The sequence below is a fragment of the Suricata suricatta genome, chromosome 14 (genome assembly GCF_006229205.1).
Source record: "Suricata suricatta isolate VVHF042 chromosome 14, meerkat_22Aug2017_6uvM2_HiC, whole genome shotgun sequence".
NCBI classification, from domain to species: Eukaryota; Metazoa; Chordata; class Mammalia; order Carnivora; family Herpestidae; genus Suricata; species Suricata suricatta.
In genome coordinates, this window is record NC_043713.1 from 66,241,001 (window position 1) to 66,256,338 (window position 15,338).

Here is a 15,338-nt window from a genome sequence, read left to right on the forward strand (position 1 = left end):
AGAAGACCCTACAGCACCTTCCACACTTGACATGACATTATTCACGTTCATCTAAAAACTTGTCTCCAACTTTGTAAGTATCCCAAAGATCAACCCAGCTGCTGGCATGGACCAACACACACTCGGGAGTCTGGGATAAGCATCTCTAAAGAACTTTGGGGATATCTTGGGATTTCCATGATTTTGTAACTGAAATCACTCAAGAGATAAACAGACGTCCTGGGGACCTGACACCAGCTAACACAGCAGATTCTCTGACATATGGACCTCTCGATACTTGTTAAGCACAGGACAGACCAAGACGCCAGGAAATACCGCTACCTCCCAGTTCTATGATACCCCCTTCTTGCGATTTTCCCCAGAAGCAGGGTGCTTGTGGAAATGATTTTCTGTATGTAAAATAGTCAATCGTGATACAATGTTTCCATAAGCATATTGCTTTTATGACCTTTGCAAAAAGCACTTCCCTTCTCTATTCTCCATATTGGGGGTTCAACTTCCTTCAACCCCCTCAGCACACAGACCTGTGCACAGATCCTGTCACTAGTGTTAAATTACTTTCTCAGACAGGCGTTCAGGTACAACAAACAAACTCATTATTAATCTGTTTATAATCCCCAAATCATCTCAGTTTTAATTAGCTGGGATGTTAAATTCGAAGTCCTGTGTATGTTTAAACATTCGCCAAACCCTCCTTAGAAAACGGGCATCTCTGATGAGGCCTTTCCCTGTCTGAAAGGAAATTACCAGAAAGAATAAAGGCAGCCCACGAAGGGGTTTGCATCCAGAGACACAAATTTGTTTCTCCTGCAGCAACCATGAACAGACTAAGCACACAAATGCGAATTCCAAAAGATTTCTTCCATTTAGCTCTAATAGGCTTATTATAAAAGAAAGAGAAGAAAAACCAATGACCCTGGGACTGCCTCTGCAGAAGGGCCCAGGGACAGACACAGTGCCACTTGCCTTGAGTAGTAAGACTCCACTCCCAGGGCCTCCCGCACACTGGTGACATGCTGCTCCAGGGCCGAGCTCGTGGCCGCTGGCAGGGCCGCGCTGCTGGCGGCCTGGAAGTCGCTGGGGTTCTCCGCTGCGCTATCACCCAGGTAGTGCTCATGAAACTTCAGAATTCCTGAAACAAGACCATGGCCCACGTTACGCCAGACTGGGGTCATGGGAGGGAGAGGTGGAGGGCAGGGCACGGCCTTCTCTGGCAAGCATGCCATCCAAAGCAATCCAGAGGTAAGAAATCCTTCACAAAGAAATGTGAAGAAATCCTGAAATCTGAGGTTGGACGAAGGCTATCCTAAGTTTGGTCAGTACCTATTTCTACAGCTTCCCCCATCAAATTTGGGGCTTGAAACCAGGGAATTCAATAGAAGTCTTCTGCTTCTAGAGATGTATTCAGAAGCTCCTGGAATGATGGCCACTTCACATGTATTTTGAAATAGCTGCTTCTCAGAAGCACTGACGAGGGGACGTTTTCTTTCCTGAATAGTGCATGGACGTGCCAAGGTATTCTCCCCAGAAGCTGAACTCCTGAACACAAATACAACTGGCCAAGTGGAAACTATGTTACTCAAAGACTTTTCATTTCACAAAAGCAACGCAAAGTAAATGTGTAGTACAAAGGCCAGATAAAAGATGTTTTAAACCATTTTTAAATAAGACTAACTAGTCAACCATCATTAATGGATTAAAGGAGCAAAAAATTATAGCTGCATAAAACTGAAGCAATCCATAGTGGTTTTCTGGCAATAAACATAGGACATATTCTCAAATGGTAATGAGGTGTGTCAGCCCTGGAAAACGCTGGTCCTCTCTGATTGGGTTAGAGCCCCAGCGGAAGCTTTAGAGTCTCATTAAGAGCAAAGAGGAAGGGAAAGAGAAACAATAGGAGCCTCATTATACATGGCTCATTATTACAGGGATTTGGATATACCACCTGTCAAATCATGTCCCCAAAACATAACAATGACAGAGAGAAAGAGCTTGATACCTCCATCACCAGCCGTGTCTTCCTATGTTATCAGTGCCCCTCTGCGGGGCTGGGATACACAGAGACTCATTTCACTGTCCCTGTGGGCTGACACTCACCAAGTCATCATGAACATCACAACTAAATCCTTCGGCATAGAAAGGCCAGAATGTTATTTATGGAAAGCCCATAAAAAACATGGGATTAAGAGGAAAAGATTATAAAAATAAGGTAGATGCAGAGGATGTATGGGCAGGAGTGCGCAGAAGCCAAGAGGTATCAGAGCTGTCATTTAGCCATCATTTTTTTTTTTTTAATCAAAGGGCTAGAAACACAATCAAGAAAATCTTGTCAATTCTCCCTGGCAGTTGAACTTTTTGAAACTGGCTTACAGATAGTCAAGAAGCCCATTCTTCAAGATTCCCAATTATAAGATCCACTTCCCCAGTCAATAAGCTCTAATTGGATCTGGTGTGTCTCCAACATGGTAAAGCCATCAGCATTTTATTATGCAAAAAATATGGCCCTAACAGCTAATTAGTGGTTCTGTATTTAGTGAAACTGTTTCAGCCTGAACATTTAATGCCGATTTAATCAAAGGGGATTTTTACTTCTAAAATAGATTTACAACAGAACTGGTTAAAATGGGTTCTGCTAAACTCAGAAATTCCAAGCCTAAGACTTCATTTATATACTATGACAAGAGTTGCCATTCGCATTTTTGTCTGCTTACCATGACAAAGGGTCACAATTATTAAATCATATCTAGAAACGAACTCGTTAGGGCTTACAGTCAGCTAATGAACAACAGCTGCCTAAAAATAGGGCCGCTGGTAAGATTAATCCTCCCGCTCTTCGTGTTCCTTGATAAATGCTTCCACACTCACCAGCAGGCAGCAGCGATTTCTTGGGGGAAGGAGAAAGCTGGGCTGTCTTACTAATTGACCGCCCCACCATGGAATCTCCGCTGGGCTGAGGTTCTGCTGAAAGCCAACGTCAGCTCCTTAGTCTGATCTATGGTAATGCACCTCTTCCCCCTCCATTCGTTGGACTGTCACAGTCCAGCATCTTAACTGCCCGGTCCCCACGGAAAGAGGTCTTACCTGCCCCAGGAGCAAGCAGCCAGCTGTACAGGTAGCCGGCGGCCAGGGAATAGTAAAGCACGAGTGCCCTCTGGCCATTAACCACCTCTAAGATCTGATCGATGGTGACTGGGGAGTACGGGTCCGAGTCCTGCTGTCCTGTCTGTCGTTCTACCAGAAGATCAGCAAATGCCCTCGTCCGTCCTCTTTCTGCCACGGCCAGGGCCTCATCATGATGGCCTAGGACACAAAAGTCATATGGTGAGGAATCCCTGGGGAGTGCATTTGTCTGCCGGGGGCCATCGGCCACAGAGGCCCTGGGCAGAAGCCTCACTGTCTCTGCACTCCTAGGTGGGGCACAGTCTCAGTTTCAAACCCAACCCCCTGCCTCAGATGCCGAGTACAGTGTCTGCTCTTCCAAAATCCCACAGTTTCAGGGACATGTGGGTGGCTCAGTCCGTTGAGCGTCTAACTTTGGTTCAGGTCATGATCTCATGGTTCGTGAGTTCGACCCCCCGCGTCGGGCTCTCTGCAGACACCCTGGAGCCCACTTCAGATCCTCTGTCCACCCCCCCATACCTCTCCCCTGTTCACACATGTTCTCTCTCTCTCTCAAAAATAAATAAACATTAAGGAAAAAAAATCCCACAGTCTCAGATTCCACAGCACCCTAAGCCACTTACTCCCCATCTGCAGCCACATCCCAAGAGAGCCCACTTTGTTCAGAGGATGGTCCTCAGCCCCACCCATTCCCCAGCCCACATCCCGAGCTGCTCCCTGGCCTCCTGGCATCTGACTCCATTCACTTTACCTATTTGGACCTAATGCTTTGCACTCGGTTACCCCTCTCACTTCGCTGCTCAACTTTGATTCTGATTTGGCCTTGGCAGGCAAGTGCTACAGGACCTGCAAAGTCCTGACTGTCATTCTGCCTCTTTTAGCTGCAGCCCCTCTATGCATTGCATTGTCCAGCCCCACTTGCACAAACCCCCCAAGCTATACTTTGCTTCCCTATCTTAAGCCAGGCCCTCTGCTGAGTGTGTCCTTTCCCCTTTTACTGACTTGGTCTCAAAAGGAGGGTCCTAACAGTCACCCCACCTATCTCGAAGGGCTACTGTAAACATGAATTTCGGTGCTGTATGTGAGGATGCCTGGATGGCTTGTTCAAAGTACCACAGAGAGAACAGGTGATATTATTATGGTTAGAGCTGATCCTTCATTCCATTCCAGGCTCTGACACACTCACTTCTCTTCTCCACTTTTCTAGTCCCAGGGGGACAAAGGGTTTAAACCTCTGAAGCCTTTAGTTCTTTGAAATGGCTTCTCTTCAGTCTTTCAATCCAATTTCTGAGCTCACTTTCCCTAAGACACTAGTCTCTTATCTAGTTTAAAAGTTAATGCACAAACATGAGGGTACAAAAATACATAAAGCAACATGCTTTCAAGCAAGGATTGTTTAGCGTGTTTAGAAGGAAAATAATGCAGAAGCTTTGCTTGCATCATAAACAGAGATATGGAAGATTTGCTAGAACAGGGTCCAAAGAGAGAGCTGGTGAGGCAGGAGACCAGATGCTGCCGCTGCCAGACACGTCACGGACGCCTAGCCTCCCACCATCCCCGCACCAGCAGAAAGGCGGGTTTTATATGTGTGTATGCAAATGTCTTCTTTTACCCTATTAAGTTATTAACTGGAACAGCAGGGATGATTTCTGTGCACATTGGAAAATTGGCCCCAAAGTGTTAGGCAGACTTAACACTGTGATTATAATAGATAATAAATTGTAATCCAGGCAACGAGCACACTTAATAGATGTGGTTTTCAAGGGAAAGTTCTGAGTATCCACAGGCACGCAGCAGAGGCCAGGTTACTGACAAGGCCTCGACACCCAACTTCCAGGACCCGGTCAGTTCTGCCTGACACCTCCTCCACGCAAGCTCTGGGTTGGGGGAAATGGGCTGCAGAGTTGAACAGGCCTGGGAGGAGGCAAAGGGCAGGGGAGCGGGAGGAGGCTGCCGTTTAGGCCCTGGTGAGGGAGACACCTGCTGCCCCAGGGCGATGCAGCAGCCGGGCCGGGGAGAGTCATCACTGACCATGTCCCAGCCCGGAGGGGACCCAGAGGGTAAAGATGTTCACTCTTCAGCAAAGTAAAAGCTATGCAGCACAGGAGACAGCGGGGAGGCTGGGCGCCCTCTCAGATACTCCCGGCAGGTATTGGCAGTGAGAGGGAACCTGAGGGGGTAACTGGCTCAAGCATCTCAGAAACCAGAGTTTCTTTACCCAAGCTCCAGTCACACCACACTGGACTCACTGACTTCTGCCTTTCAACTGGTTAACTGTTTCTTGAGGTCAGGAACCGGGCCTGTAGCTATTTGTTGAATGAAACGATGAGAGGTTCAATGACAGTCTGTTGTAACTACAGATCACATTTGGTCACAGTAATCCCCGACCGAGTCAGACACACAGGTGCACTGGCACAGTGCAGGCACCCTGGCGGCTCTCACCCAGGCTGACCAGCACCCGCTGCAGGGCCTGGTAGGAGGACGTCTGCAGGTCAAAGAGGGAGAGTTTGTAGTCCGTGCTCAGCTGTGCCTCGTGTCGGATTGTTTCAAACAAGGCTGATGCCCTGTAGAGCTGCAAGCAGGACACAGAGAATGTTATTCACCCCCTGGAAGCCACCGTCCAGCGGTCCACTGACCAGACACAGCTTCTGCACACAATGGTGCACAACATAAAACGATTTTTAAAAATATTTCAAACAATGAATCTTTATTTCCAGGTAGGTCCTTGTGGACCTGAAAATGCATCAATCAGATCACAACCCGTAAATTATAGTTTCAGTGCTCAATTAGAATAGGGCATCTAAAAGACAAAGGTTATGGACTTAGACTGCAAAAGTTGTGGGGGAGGAAAAAACCGAGCTATTAATCCAGTCAAGTGCTGATTTGGATTCAAACAAACAAAAGGCCTCTCCTCTTGTCATCAAGCCACTGTAATTTACCACGCGGGCCTCAGGAAGCCCAAGGACTGGAATGAGAACAGGTGGGGAGCAGGCAGGCTGGAAATGGTCGAGGCTGGGGGAACTGAGTTAAGGCAGCCATACTTTCTGGGGGAGGGCAGCTTTTTGCTGGCAGTTCAGCCGAATGAAACACCGACCCTCCACCACAGTGACCAGGGTCAGGTCTTCCCTGGATAAATGCCTCTAGAGCCACACCCGATCACAGGGACACCTGCAGGACCGGATGCTTGAGGTTCCCTGAAAAGACCCCATCCTGCTGGGGCGCCTGGGGGACTCAGTCGGTTAAGCAGTTGGCTCTTAATTTCGGCTCAGGTCACTATCTCACGGTTCATGAATTCAAGCCCCACATCAGGCTCTGTGCTGCCGGCATGGAGGCTGCCTGGGATTCCATGTCTCTCTCTCTCCCTCTGTCTCTCATGCTAGCTCACTCTCTCTCTTTCTCAAAAATAAATTAAAAAACATTAAAAAAAGACACTATCCTGCTGCTTTAAGTGGTTTCTCCACCAATGAGACCACAAGATTTTCCTTTTTTAATGTTTATTTATTTTTGAGAGAGAGAGAGTGAGAGAGAAACAGAGCATGATGGGGGAGGGGCAGAGAGAGAGGGAGACAGATCTGAAGCAGGCTCCAGGCTCCGAGCTGTCAGCACAGAGCCCAACTCGGGACTGGAACCCACAAACCATGAGATCATGACCTGAGCCGAAGTCGGACACTCGGCTGACTGAGCCACCCAGGCGCCCCAAGACTTTTCTCTAATAGTTATATGCTGGAAAGAGTACAGAATTTTAAGTTCATGCAAATTTAAAAGATGGAAAGAATGTGGAGTGCCTCAGTGGTGGCTCAGTTGGTTAAGCATCCAACTTTGGCTTAGGCCATGATCTCACAGCTCATGAGTTCGGGCCCCGCATTGGGCTCTGTGCTGACAGCTTAGAGCCTGGAGCCTGGAGCCTGCTTTGGATTCTGTGTCTCTGTCTCTCTCTGGCCTTCCCCCACGTGCACTCTGTCTCTCTCTCAAAAATAAGTAAACATTAAAAAAATAATTTTTTTAAATGGAAAGAATTCCCAGACTAAGTAGCCTTAGTATCCCCAACCCTACCACTAATTCATTATGTGACTCTGGGCAAGATCTGGAGCCTCAGTTTCTTCTTTTCTATAAAGGGGATGATCGTCATTTTACCTCACAGGCTTATTTGAGGAATAAATTCAGTGAGTGACTGTGCTTGAAAAATTGAAAATCGCTATAGCAATATGTTTTAATTTTTAAAACAAGGAAATAATTAATTCTTTAAACTGCCCTTAATAGTTTAAAAAGTAAAGTAAAATACTGTAACATTCTAGGATGCCATGGCATAAATTCCTGAAGGACTTCTGTCATAAAATGCATGTAATTTCCTATTGAGGGTTAATGAGAAACAGTAGCACATAACACTGGCTTTCCAAAGAAATCACTGAGCAAGAGTCTTCACTGCGGTTCAGCACGTCTGGGGTGAAGATCCTGTACATGGACCCAAGCGTAGAGGTTAGCACCTTCCATCAAGTGTCACTGCTGCTAGGACAGTAATCCTGAGGGCTTCCATGCTTCTGGAAACAAAATCCACTTGGGACAGGGGTTCTCCTGCTCACCTGGTGTTGGGCCTCCTCCAGATTCCCACTAGCCCAAAGGGAGAGACCAAGACCGTGGCGAATTTTGGCTTCATCTTCTCTTCGGCCCAGTTGCTCAGCTAACCTTAAACCTGAAACCAGAGAGATTTTAAGGACAGATAGAAGACAGACAATTCCACCCTGCCAGGGAGTCCCAGCGGGTCATTTGGCCTCGGGAGGATACAGAGAATGCTAACAACACAGCTAAATAAGATGCAGGACAGAACAGACTCAGTCAGGGCAGAGTAAGCGGTCTCTTCAGAGTGTGTGTCGGTGGTGACCTTTGTGGGACACTCCAAGATGCCCAAGCAAGAGCTCAGGTGATGGCCACTGCAGAAAACAGGTTTGCAGGGCAGACAGAAACACTGCAATGAATGAACCTAACCTGGCCGCCCTCCCCGATGTGAAATCCCCAGCTTTGCAAATGAAAACCCCTGGCCTATAAATTTATCTAACCTAATTCTTTGGCAGGCAAAAGGCTTTTTCCTGACAGTTCCACAGTCAAGTGCAGAAGCCAAGCTAATACGTCTTCCTATCTCACGTACATAGATAGCATCCAGGCAGTGTTTACGGGAGACACATCTGACGTTCTCCCCAAAGCAGAGTGCTCACACCGTCTGACCCCGCCTTCTGTTCCCGATGCCGTTGGTGCCTTTCATGTCCAGTCTGTTTTTCCTTTAAGGCAGAGACTTTGATGTGCCCCAGCAGGGTTGCAGAACAAGTGCTATTATGAGTTGAAAGCCTTAAATGAGACTGTCCTCATTCAATGGCCTTCAGAGAGACACCTGCAGTTTGGGTCACTTACCTACAGCAAGCTTCTGGCTTTCAGGACACCAGCCACCTCCAGGGCTTTCTGGGAGCCCAATCTGAGGGCAACCATTTACTGTGCTGGCCCCTAAGCAGTTCTGGGGATGGTTTTATCCTCATGATCTGGCTCTCTGTACGCAGGAGTTACCTTGCGCAGAAGACAGCATGAAGGCTCACACATAACAGCTATACACACAAAGGAAGGACTTTCTTTTTGTGAATCTAATCTGGAGACCATAGGAGCCTGCCTCTGAGCATGCTGGCCCATGCAATTTCTGACTTTTGAAAAGGAATGGAGTCAGTTGAAATGATAATAAAAGTGATATTCAGGTCCCTGCTCATAAAATGTATGCATTTCTTCTTCTTTTTTTATGTTTTTAATTTATTTTTGAGAGACAGTACGAGCAGGGGAGGGTCAGTGAGAGAGGGAGACACAGAATCCAAAGCAGACTCTAGGCTCTGAGCTAGCTGTCAGCACAGAGCCCAACGCGGGGCTCGAACCCACGAACCATGAGATCATGACCTGAGCTGAAGCCGGACGCTCAACCGACTGAGCCACCCAGGTGCCCCAAAATGTATGCATTTCAAAATACACATAACTCGGGGCACCTGGGTAGCTCAGCTGGTTAAGCGCCCGACTTTGGCTCAGGTCATGATCTCACGGTTCGTGGATTCGAGCCCCTCGTCAATCTCTGTGCTGACCACTAGCTCGGAGCCTGGAGCCTGTCTTCAGGTCCTGTGACTCCTTCTCTCTCTCTGACCCTCCCCTGCTCACTCTCTTTCTCTCTCTCTCAAAAACAAATAAAGACATTAAAAAAACCAAAATACACATAACTCAGAAAACTTAGAAACACCACATTACATTTAAATCATGTCCCTGGGCAACAAAAATAATACTTGGAAATTATTCACATTTTAAAATACTTCCTAGAATAGGAACGCAGATGGAAGAAGATGGTTCTTGTTGACAACCAGGGGAAGCACTGGTTGTTTTCAATATGCTAACCATATTCATGAGAGTTGGAAGTAAGATGTATTGAGGTAGCCTCCCTAGAAAGTTCTGTGTAAGCAGCGACTTTGTTCCCCGCCGGATCTCCTCATGGAGGCCACACTCCAGCCCATAGTCAGGTTCAATGATTAGGAGCTAAAAGTCACTAGGCAGACACAGTATCTGTCCTGCCTGCTCCTATCTGCCTCTGCCCCTTAGGAATCTAACCCACCCATCCAGCATCCCTGAAGCCTGGTTTGCTAGGATAAGCTGCATGTGATTCCACGTAGGACACTACATTGTCTAGGCTTCTTTTCCTCATTTGCAAAATGAGAAAAAGCTGGAAAGACGGGTGGCTTTACCCGGGGATGTCTATACAAATCACCTGGAGTGCTTACACAGCCATCTCAGAGCAGGCCCACCTGGAAGGTTCTGGTGCACTGGACAGGGGGCTGCCGACATGCAGCCCTCTCTGCAAACCAGGAGAGACAGAGAGAGACAGCACCAAGGGGTCTCTGACTAAGCCGTTCCCTCAGTGCAAGGCGCTGCAGATGTGACTCAGAGTGCTCCAACATCTTCCAGGTGTCCACACCTGCAATAGCTCATGAGAAGGGGCATCCAAGTTGGCTCACAAGACACACCAGGTGGAGCACATCCATGGAACACATACACCAGGGAGATGCCACAATAAGAAGTGAGATCTCCACAGGACTTAAAACTATAAGAAACCATAAAAATGAAATTGAGAGTTTTCCAAAAATACAGAATTATGTTACAAGGTCTCAGGCAAAAGCAGCTGCTTTATGGAAGCAGTATTTCAGGAAGCACAAAAGAACACAGCTGAAAGGCTGTCATATGCTGGGTCTGAATTTAATAGTTTTCACAAAACTGAAAATCACAAAACTGAAAATCGCCCCCAGTCTGTTGGAATTTGACACAGTCAAGTTTCAGGAAACCCAAAGCCAACTCTCATATTTAATGCATTGAGGCAGAGCTGCCATTGAGTGGAGCCAAATAAGGTCTAGGAAGTGGCTCCCAGCCTGCAGGCCAAGAGCGATCCCTGCTCTGCATGGAGGATGACAGCAAACCATCAGCTTCTGGCCCATTCTCCGCTTTGCTTCCTGCTTCCCTCACTCCTGGCTTCCCAGCTGGGGCTCAGGAGTAATGGGGGAAGTCTGACTGCTCCAACCCTCCTCTGTGCTTGGGAGGTTAGAAACAATTCCAAGTAGGGTCATATGTGGTTCTTGGGGTTGGAAAACTTGGGCTGGGTCCCATTCCGCCCCACACTGACCATATAGTCAGGACCCAGCCACTGGCCTCTCTGAGCCTCAGGTCTTCTGACTGTAAATGGGAATAAAGATCACCCCGCAAAGGTTACTGTGAGAATTAAATCTGATTAAAGAGACTATATATGCAAAGACCCCTGGAGACTATGAATGAGAGTTTTTACTTGAAGTCAGCAACTATTTCCTTTGACTAGTGAGCCAAGAACATCGTACCTGCCATTTTTCCCTCCTGGGATGGGAGGATGCAGTGTGCCCGTGTGAGGGGAGGAGCTTCCCAGTGTAGTAACTGCGTGGAACCTGACAGCAGCAGAGATGGGGCTGGGGGGGGGGAGGTGCCAGAGGGGGAAGGGAAGGAGGAGGAAGAGGAGGCCGTGGCAGAAGCAATCGCTTTCTGTCCCTTGTGCCAGGCACAAGGCCACCACAGCACCAGTACAAGCCCTGTGGACAATACACACTGGGAAGGAAGCCTGGCCAACTGCTGGAGGGACCCCCAGACTGGGTCAGATCTCAGCTGCCACATCAAAATTGACTTCTATAGAGTGTTGTTACAGTTTATGTATTTTCCAGAAGGACAACAGGGCTTGAAACAGATGGGTGTTTTCCTCTGGTTCAGGCCCTTAAATCTTACACGACTAAATCTGAAGTCGATTCCTCCTGCGTGGGAACATGTCGTCTGCTCTGAAGAGCAGGGACGGTATCACCTCCCTGGGCAGCTGGCTACCGGTGTTCCACAACCCGGGTAACGCGTTCTGGGCAACGGAATGTCTCTGTGCTATTAAGGAACGCCCAGTGAGGGCACTGCGGTTTTAGGGTTGAACTAACGATAAGGCCTCTGAGCTCTTCACCCCAAGCAGAGGTGGCCACTCAAACTGTGCACCCTTCCTTCTGATCTCAGAGTTCACCAAGAGACCACCCAGGCCTTTTCGCTTACCTTCCTGTAAGTACATTACTGCCTGGGAATAGTTCTGCAAGGCATGATGGGTCCTTCCAAGGCTACTATACGACACGGTCTTGGCCACCAAGTCGTTCATCTGCGCCGCGATGCTCAAGTGCTGTTCTTGATAGACCACAGCCCTCTCAAAGGTGCCCAGGGATTCATATGTCAGGCCCAGGTTCCCGTAGGCTCGCCCCTGGCCCGTGGGGTTATTGGTCTCCTCTGCTATCTGCAGGTCGAGCTGGTGGTACTGCAGGGCCGTGTCATACTCCCCCATCTGCTGGTAAACGCCACCAAGGCCACAGGCCGCATCACTTTCCAGCACGCGATCTTTCATCTCTCTAGCAATGTTCAGCTGGCGTTCAAGGCAGGAAATGGCTTGTTCGTAATTCCCTAATTGGCTGTGCAGACTTCCTAGCTCTCCATAGGCCTGGGCTTTATTAAAGGCCTCCCCGAGCTCATGGGCGACCACAAGCCTCTTTTCAAAGCACACGAGGGCCTGCTGCAAGCTCCCCATTGCCCTGTGGGGATGTAGACAGAAAAGCAATGATATTATTTTGTGCAGGTGCAGACATGCTAAAGCCCCTGAGAAAATGAAAAGCATTTGTCACTGTCACTTACTATAGAAGCTCTTAACTCCTCTTCTAGCTAAAATCTATCATGTGCCCTTAGAGTGAGATACAGGGGAATTTCATAATCTGGAAAGCAATTCAAAAGTCATCTCTTAGTGACCTTCCCAAGAGCTTGAGATTCAATGGGATATACACCCCAGAGGAAACATAAAATATATTAATAGGCACAATGATAGCAAGTGAACTGTTTGGTTCTTTGGGCCTCCCAATTTCCACTACCGCTTAGACTATGTTTTTGAAATCACTTTACAATGGCTATAAATCTTTCACCCTGAGCTCCTCGGAGCACTCTGTGGGTGATGATTTAGTTTGACCCCTGCCCTTCCTCCACTCCAGGAGCCCTAATCCCCTGCTGATCTGGAAGGGCTGTAAATTCTGCAGACACAGACACCTTCTTGGGTTCCCCACATTCAGAAGGAAAGCATCACCTTGGCCAACAGTGTGTCTTTTTGTGCTGCTAAGAGATGACATGATAAGGCTGGGAAGAGCATGGATTTTGGCGGCAGACCAAGCCAGTTGTGTGGGGCACATGATTTCCTTTCCCCGAGCCTCCGTTTCTGGATGATAGTAAATCCCACATCCCATAGCAGATCATAATAAGTGTAGAGTAATACAGGACTGCCATAAATATTAAGCAAGGTCTCACTGCAAGGTGCCTGGCATGATGTTGATAGTGCATGTTGATTCACTCCTGCCATTCTCAGGTGACTTTCCCTAAAAGCAAGAAAGTGGGAGTCCTAGTAATTGGTGGGGATAGATGTTGTATTAATAAACACATTCGCATAATGTGAGAGGCCTTCAGAAAACGTCAGTTGAATGGATGCATTCACCTTTCCTGTTCCCATGATTCCTTTTATCCTACTCATTATAATGTAGTCAAAAAAGCACTGCATTTCAGGCCAGACAACCCTGGGTTTGACTCTGGGGTGTCCTTTCTAAGCTGTGTAATCCTGGATGTTGACTCAACCTCTCTGGGCCTTAGTCTCTTCCTCCATAACATAAGGTATTATAACATCCCTGCTAAATTCACAAAACCACTGGAGGAGCCAAATAAGACACATATGAAAATGCTGTGTCATTAATAAGCTGTCACACAGACTTAAGTTGCCATTACTGCCACAGATGCTCTTTGTGCATGTTATCAACCACATCTGTCCCCTGTCATTTTTACCTGTGTCCATTTCCTAGTCCCCGGTAAGCCTTGGCTTGGTCTTGCATGCGATTCAGACTCTGGGCAACAGACAGATACTGTTCATAGTACTTGATAGCTTCCTCATAGTCACCCAGGGCCTCGTAGCAATCTCCCAGGTTGCCGTAGGCCCGGCCCCTGTCGAGTACAGCCTCATTTCCACTTAGCTGCTGCAGCATGGCCAGCTGCTGCTCGAAGTAGCCGATAGCCTCTTCCATCACATTCATGTTCATCTTTGTGATGCCCATGTTGCCATAGACCTGGGCTTCCAGACTGGGGTCCTTCAGCTTCTGCCCTAGATCCAGCTGCTCTTCATAACACTTGAACGCCATTGTGTACTTCCCCAGGGCCATGTAGACGGCAGCCAGGTGCCCATGAGCTCTGCACTCCCCTGGCAAATCGCTCAGCTCCTGATAGACCTCCAGCTCCTGCGTGTGGTAACCCAAGGCCTTGTCATATTTCTGGATCATGCGGTATGCCGTGCCCAGGGCTGCATACGCACTGGCTTCCAGTCTTCTGTCCTTTACGTGGTGGGCTAAGCCCAGCTGCTGCTCATAGAACTTTATTGCACCATTTATATCTTTTTTACAGATGAATATATCACCCAGGTTCCCTAGGGCTCGAAATTTAGCCTGGGAATTATTCAAGGACTGGGCGAGGGACAGTAGGTACTTCTGACACTCTTCAGCTTTGCTGAAGTTCAGCAGAGCCTTGAAGGCTAGGCCCAAGTTGCAGTATGCTTTCGCCTGGCTCAATTTGTCGTGAAGGTCTTTGGCCAGCGCCAGATCCTGCTCATAGTACTTGACTGCCTCCTGGTAATTTCCAAGGCAGTAATGGGCATAGCCGAGGTTGTGGCAGACCTTCCCTTCTCCTTCCATGTCTTGAAGGTCAGGAGTGAGCCGGAGGTACTGTTCATAATAGGGGGCGGCCTGGATGTACTCCCCCCGAGAGCAGTGGAAGTTGCCCAGGTTGCTGAGGGCCCGGGCCTCACTCTGGATGTCTCGAAGCTCCCGAGCAATGTTCAGGTGGTTCTGATAATGCTGCAGGGCCCGGTCGTGGGCGCCCAGGGCCTGGTACGCCACGGCCAGGTTCCCGTGGGTGGACGCCTGGGAGGCACGGTCGTTCACTTCCATGGAGATCTGCAGCTCCTGCCGGTGGTACTTGACGGCCTGGTCGTACATGCCCAGAGCACTGTAGGCATTACCCATGTTCCCATAGGCCCGGCCCTGGGCAGCGTAGTCACTCAGCTCCTGGGCGATGCACAGGTGGGTCTTGTGGAGTTTCAGTGCAGTATCATAATCGCCCTTCATCTGGTGTATGATTCCTGAGAAAGAGAAGAAAGGAACAGAAAGAGGTTAGAATAACTGATGAGCAACTTAGGGGGGGAAATGTCATTCACAACTCAATTTGTACTCAAATACAATCCAGATGAATTAGAGAATTTAAAATAACAGAAGGTAGCATTAAATATTTATCAGCTCTCCAGAGGGGAGATAGCTTTCTAAGCTTTGAAGAAACAGGAAGAAAAAAACCCAAAAAACAAATATGGACAGATTGGTTACAAAATTAAAAAGTTTTATATTCAAATAATACCTAAAATTTAAAAGCAAACACTATGCTGGAAAATATGTGAAACATACATGATAAAACCCAATAGCTATTGTGTATGAAGATACTTGGTTTGATTAAAAAAAAAAAACCCAATTTACTGAAACAGGCAAAGAACAGTAAGTGTGAGCAGAAAACTCACATCCAAAAAATACAAAGAATAACCACAGGGGAAA

The 15,338-nt window shown here is 47.9% G+C and overlaps 1 protein-coding gene across 1 annotated transcript in view; it reads right to left on the bottom strand.

Annotated features, from left to right (window-relative positions):
* The window catches only part of TTC28 (tetratricopeptide repeat domain 28), a 622,170-nt gene that overhangs the window by 96,040 nt on the left and 510,792 nt on the right, over nt 1-15,338 (bottom strand). The window contains exons 10-15 of the mRNA XM_029921603.1: nt 13,537-14,878; nt 11,731-12,254; nt 7,701-7,810; nt 5,563-5,692; nt 3,082-3,300; nt 967-1,132 (exon numbers count right to left, since the gene is read on the bottom strand). Of these exons, the coding sequence (XP_029777463.1) occupies nt 967-1,132; nt 3,082-3,300; nt 5,563-5,692; nt 7,701-7,810; nt 11,731-12,254; nt 13,537-14,878 (2,491 nt within the window). The remainder of the gene's footprint in view (nt 1-966; nt 1,133-3,081; nt 3,301-5,562; nt 5,693-7,700; nt 7,811-11,730; nt 12,255-13,536; nt 14,879-15,338) is intronic.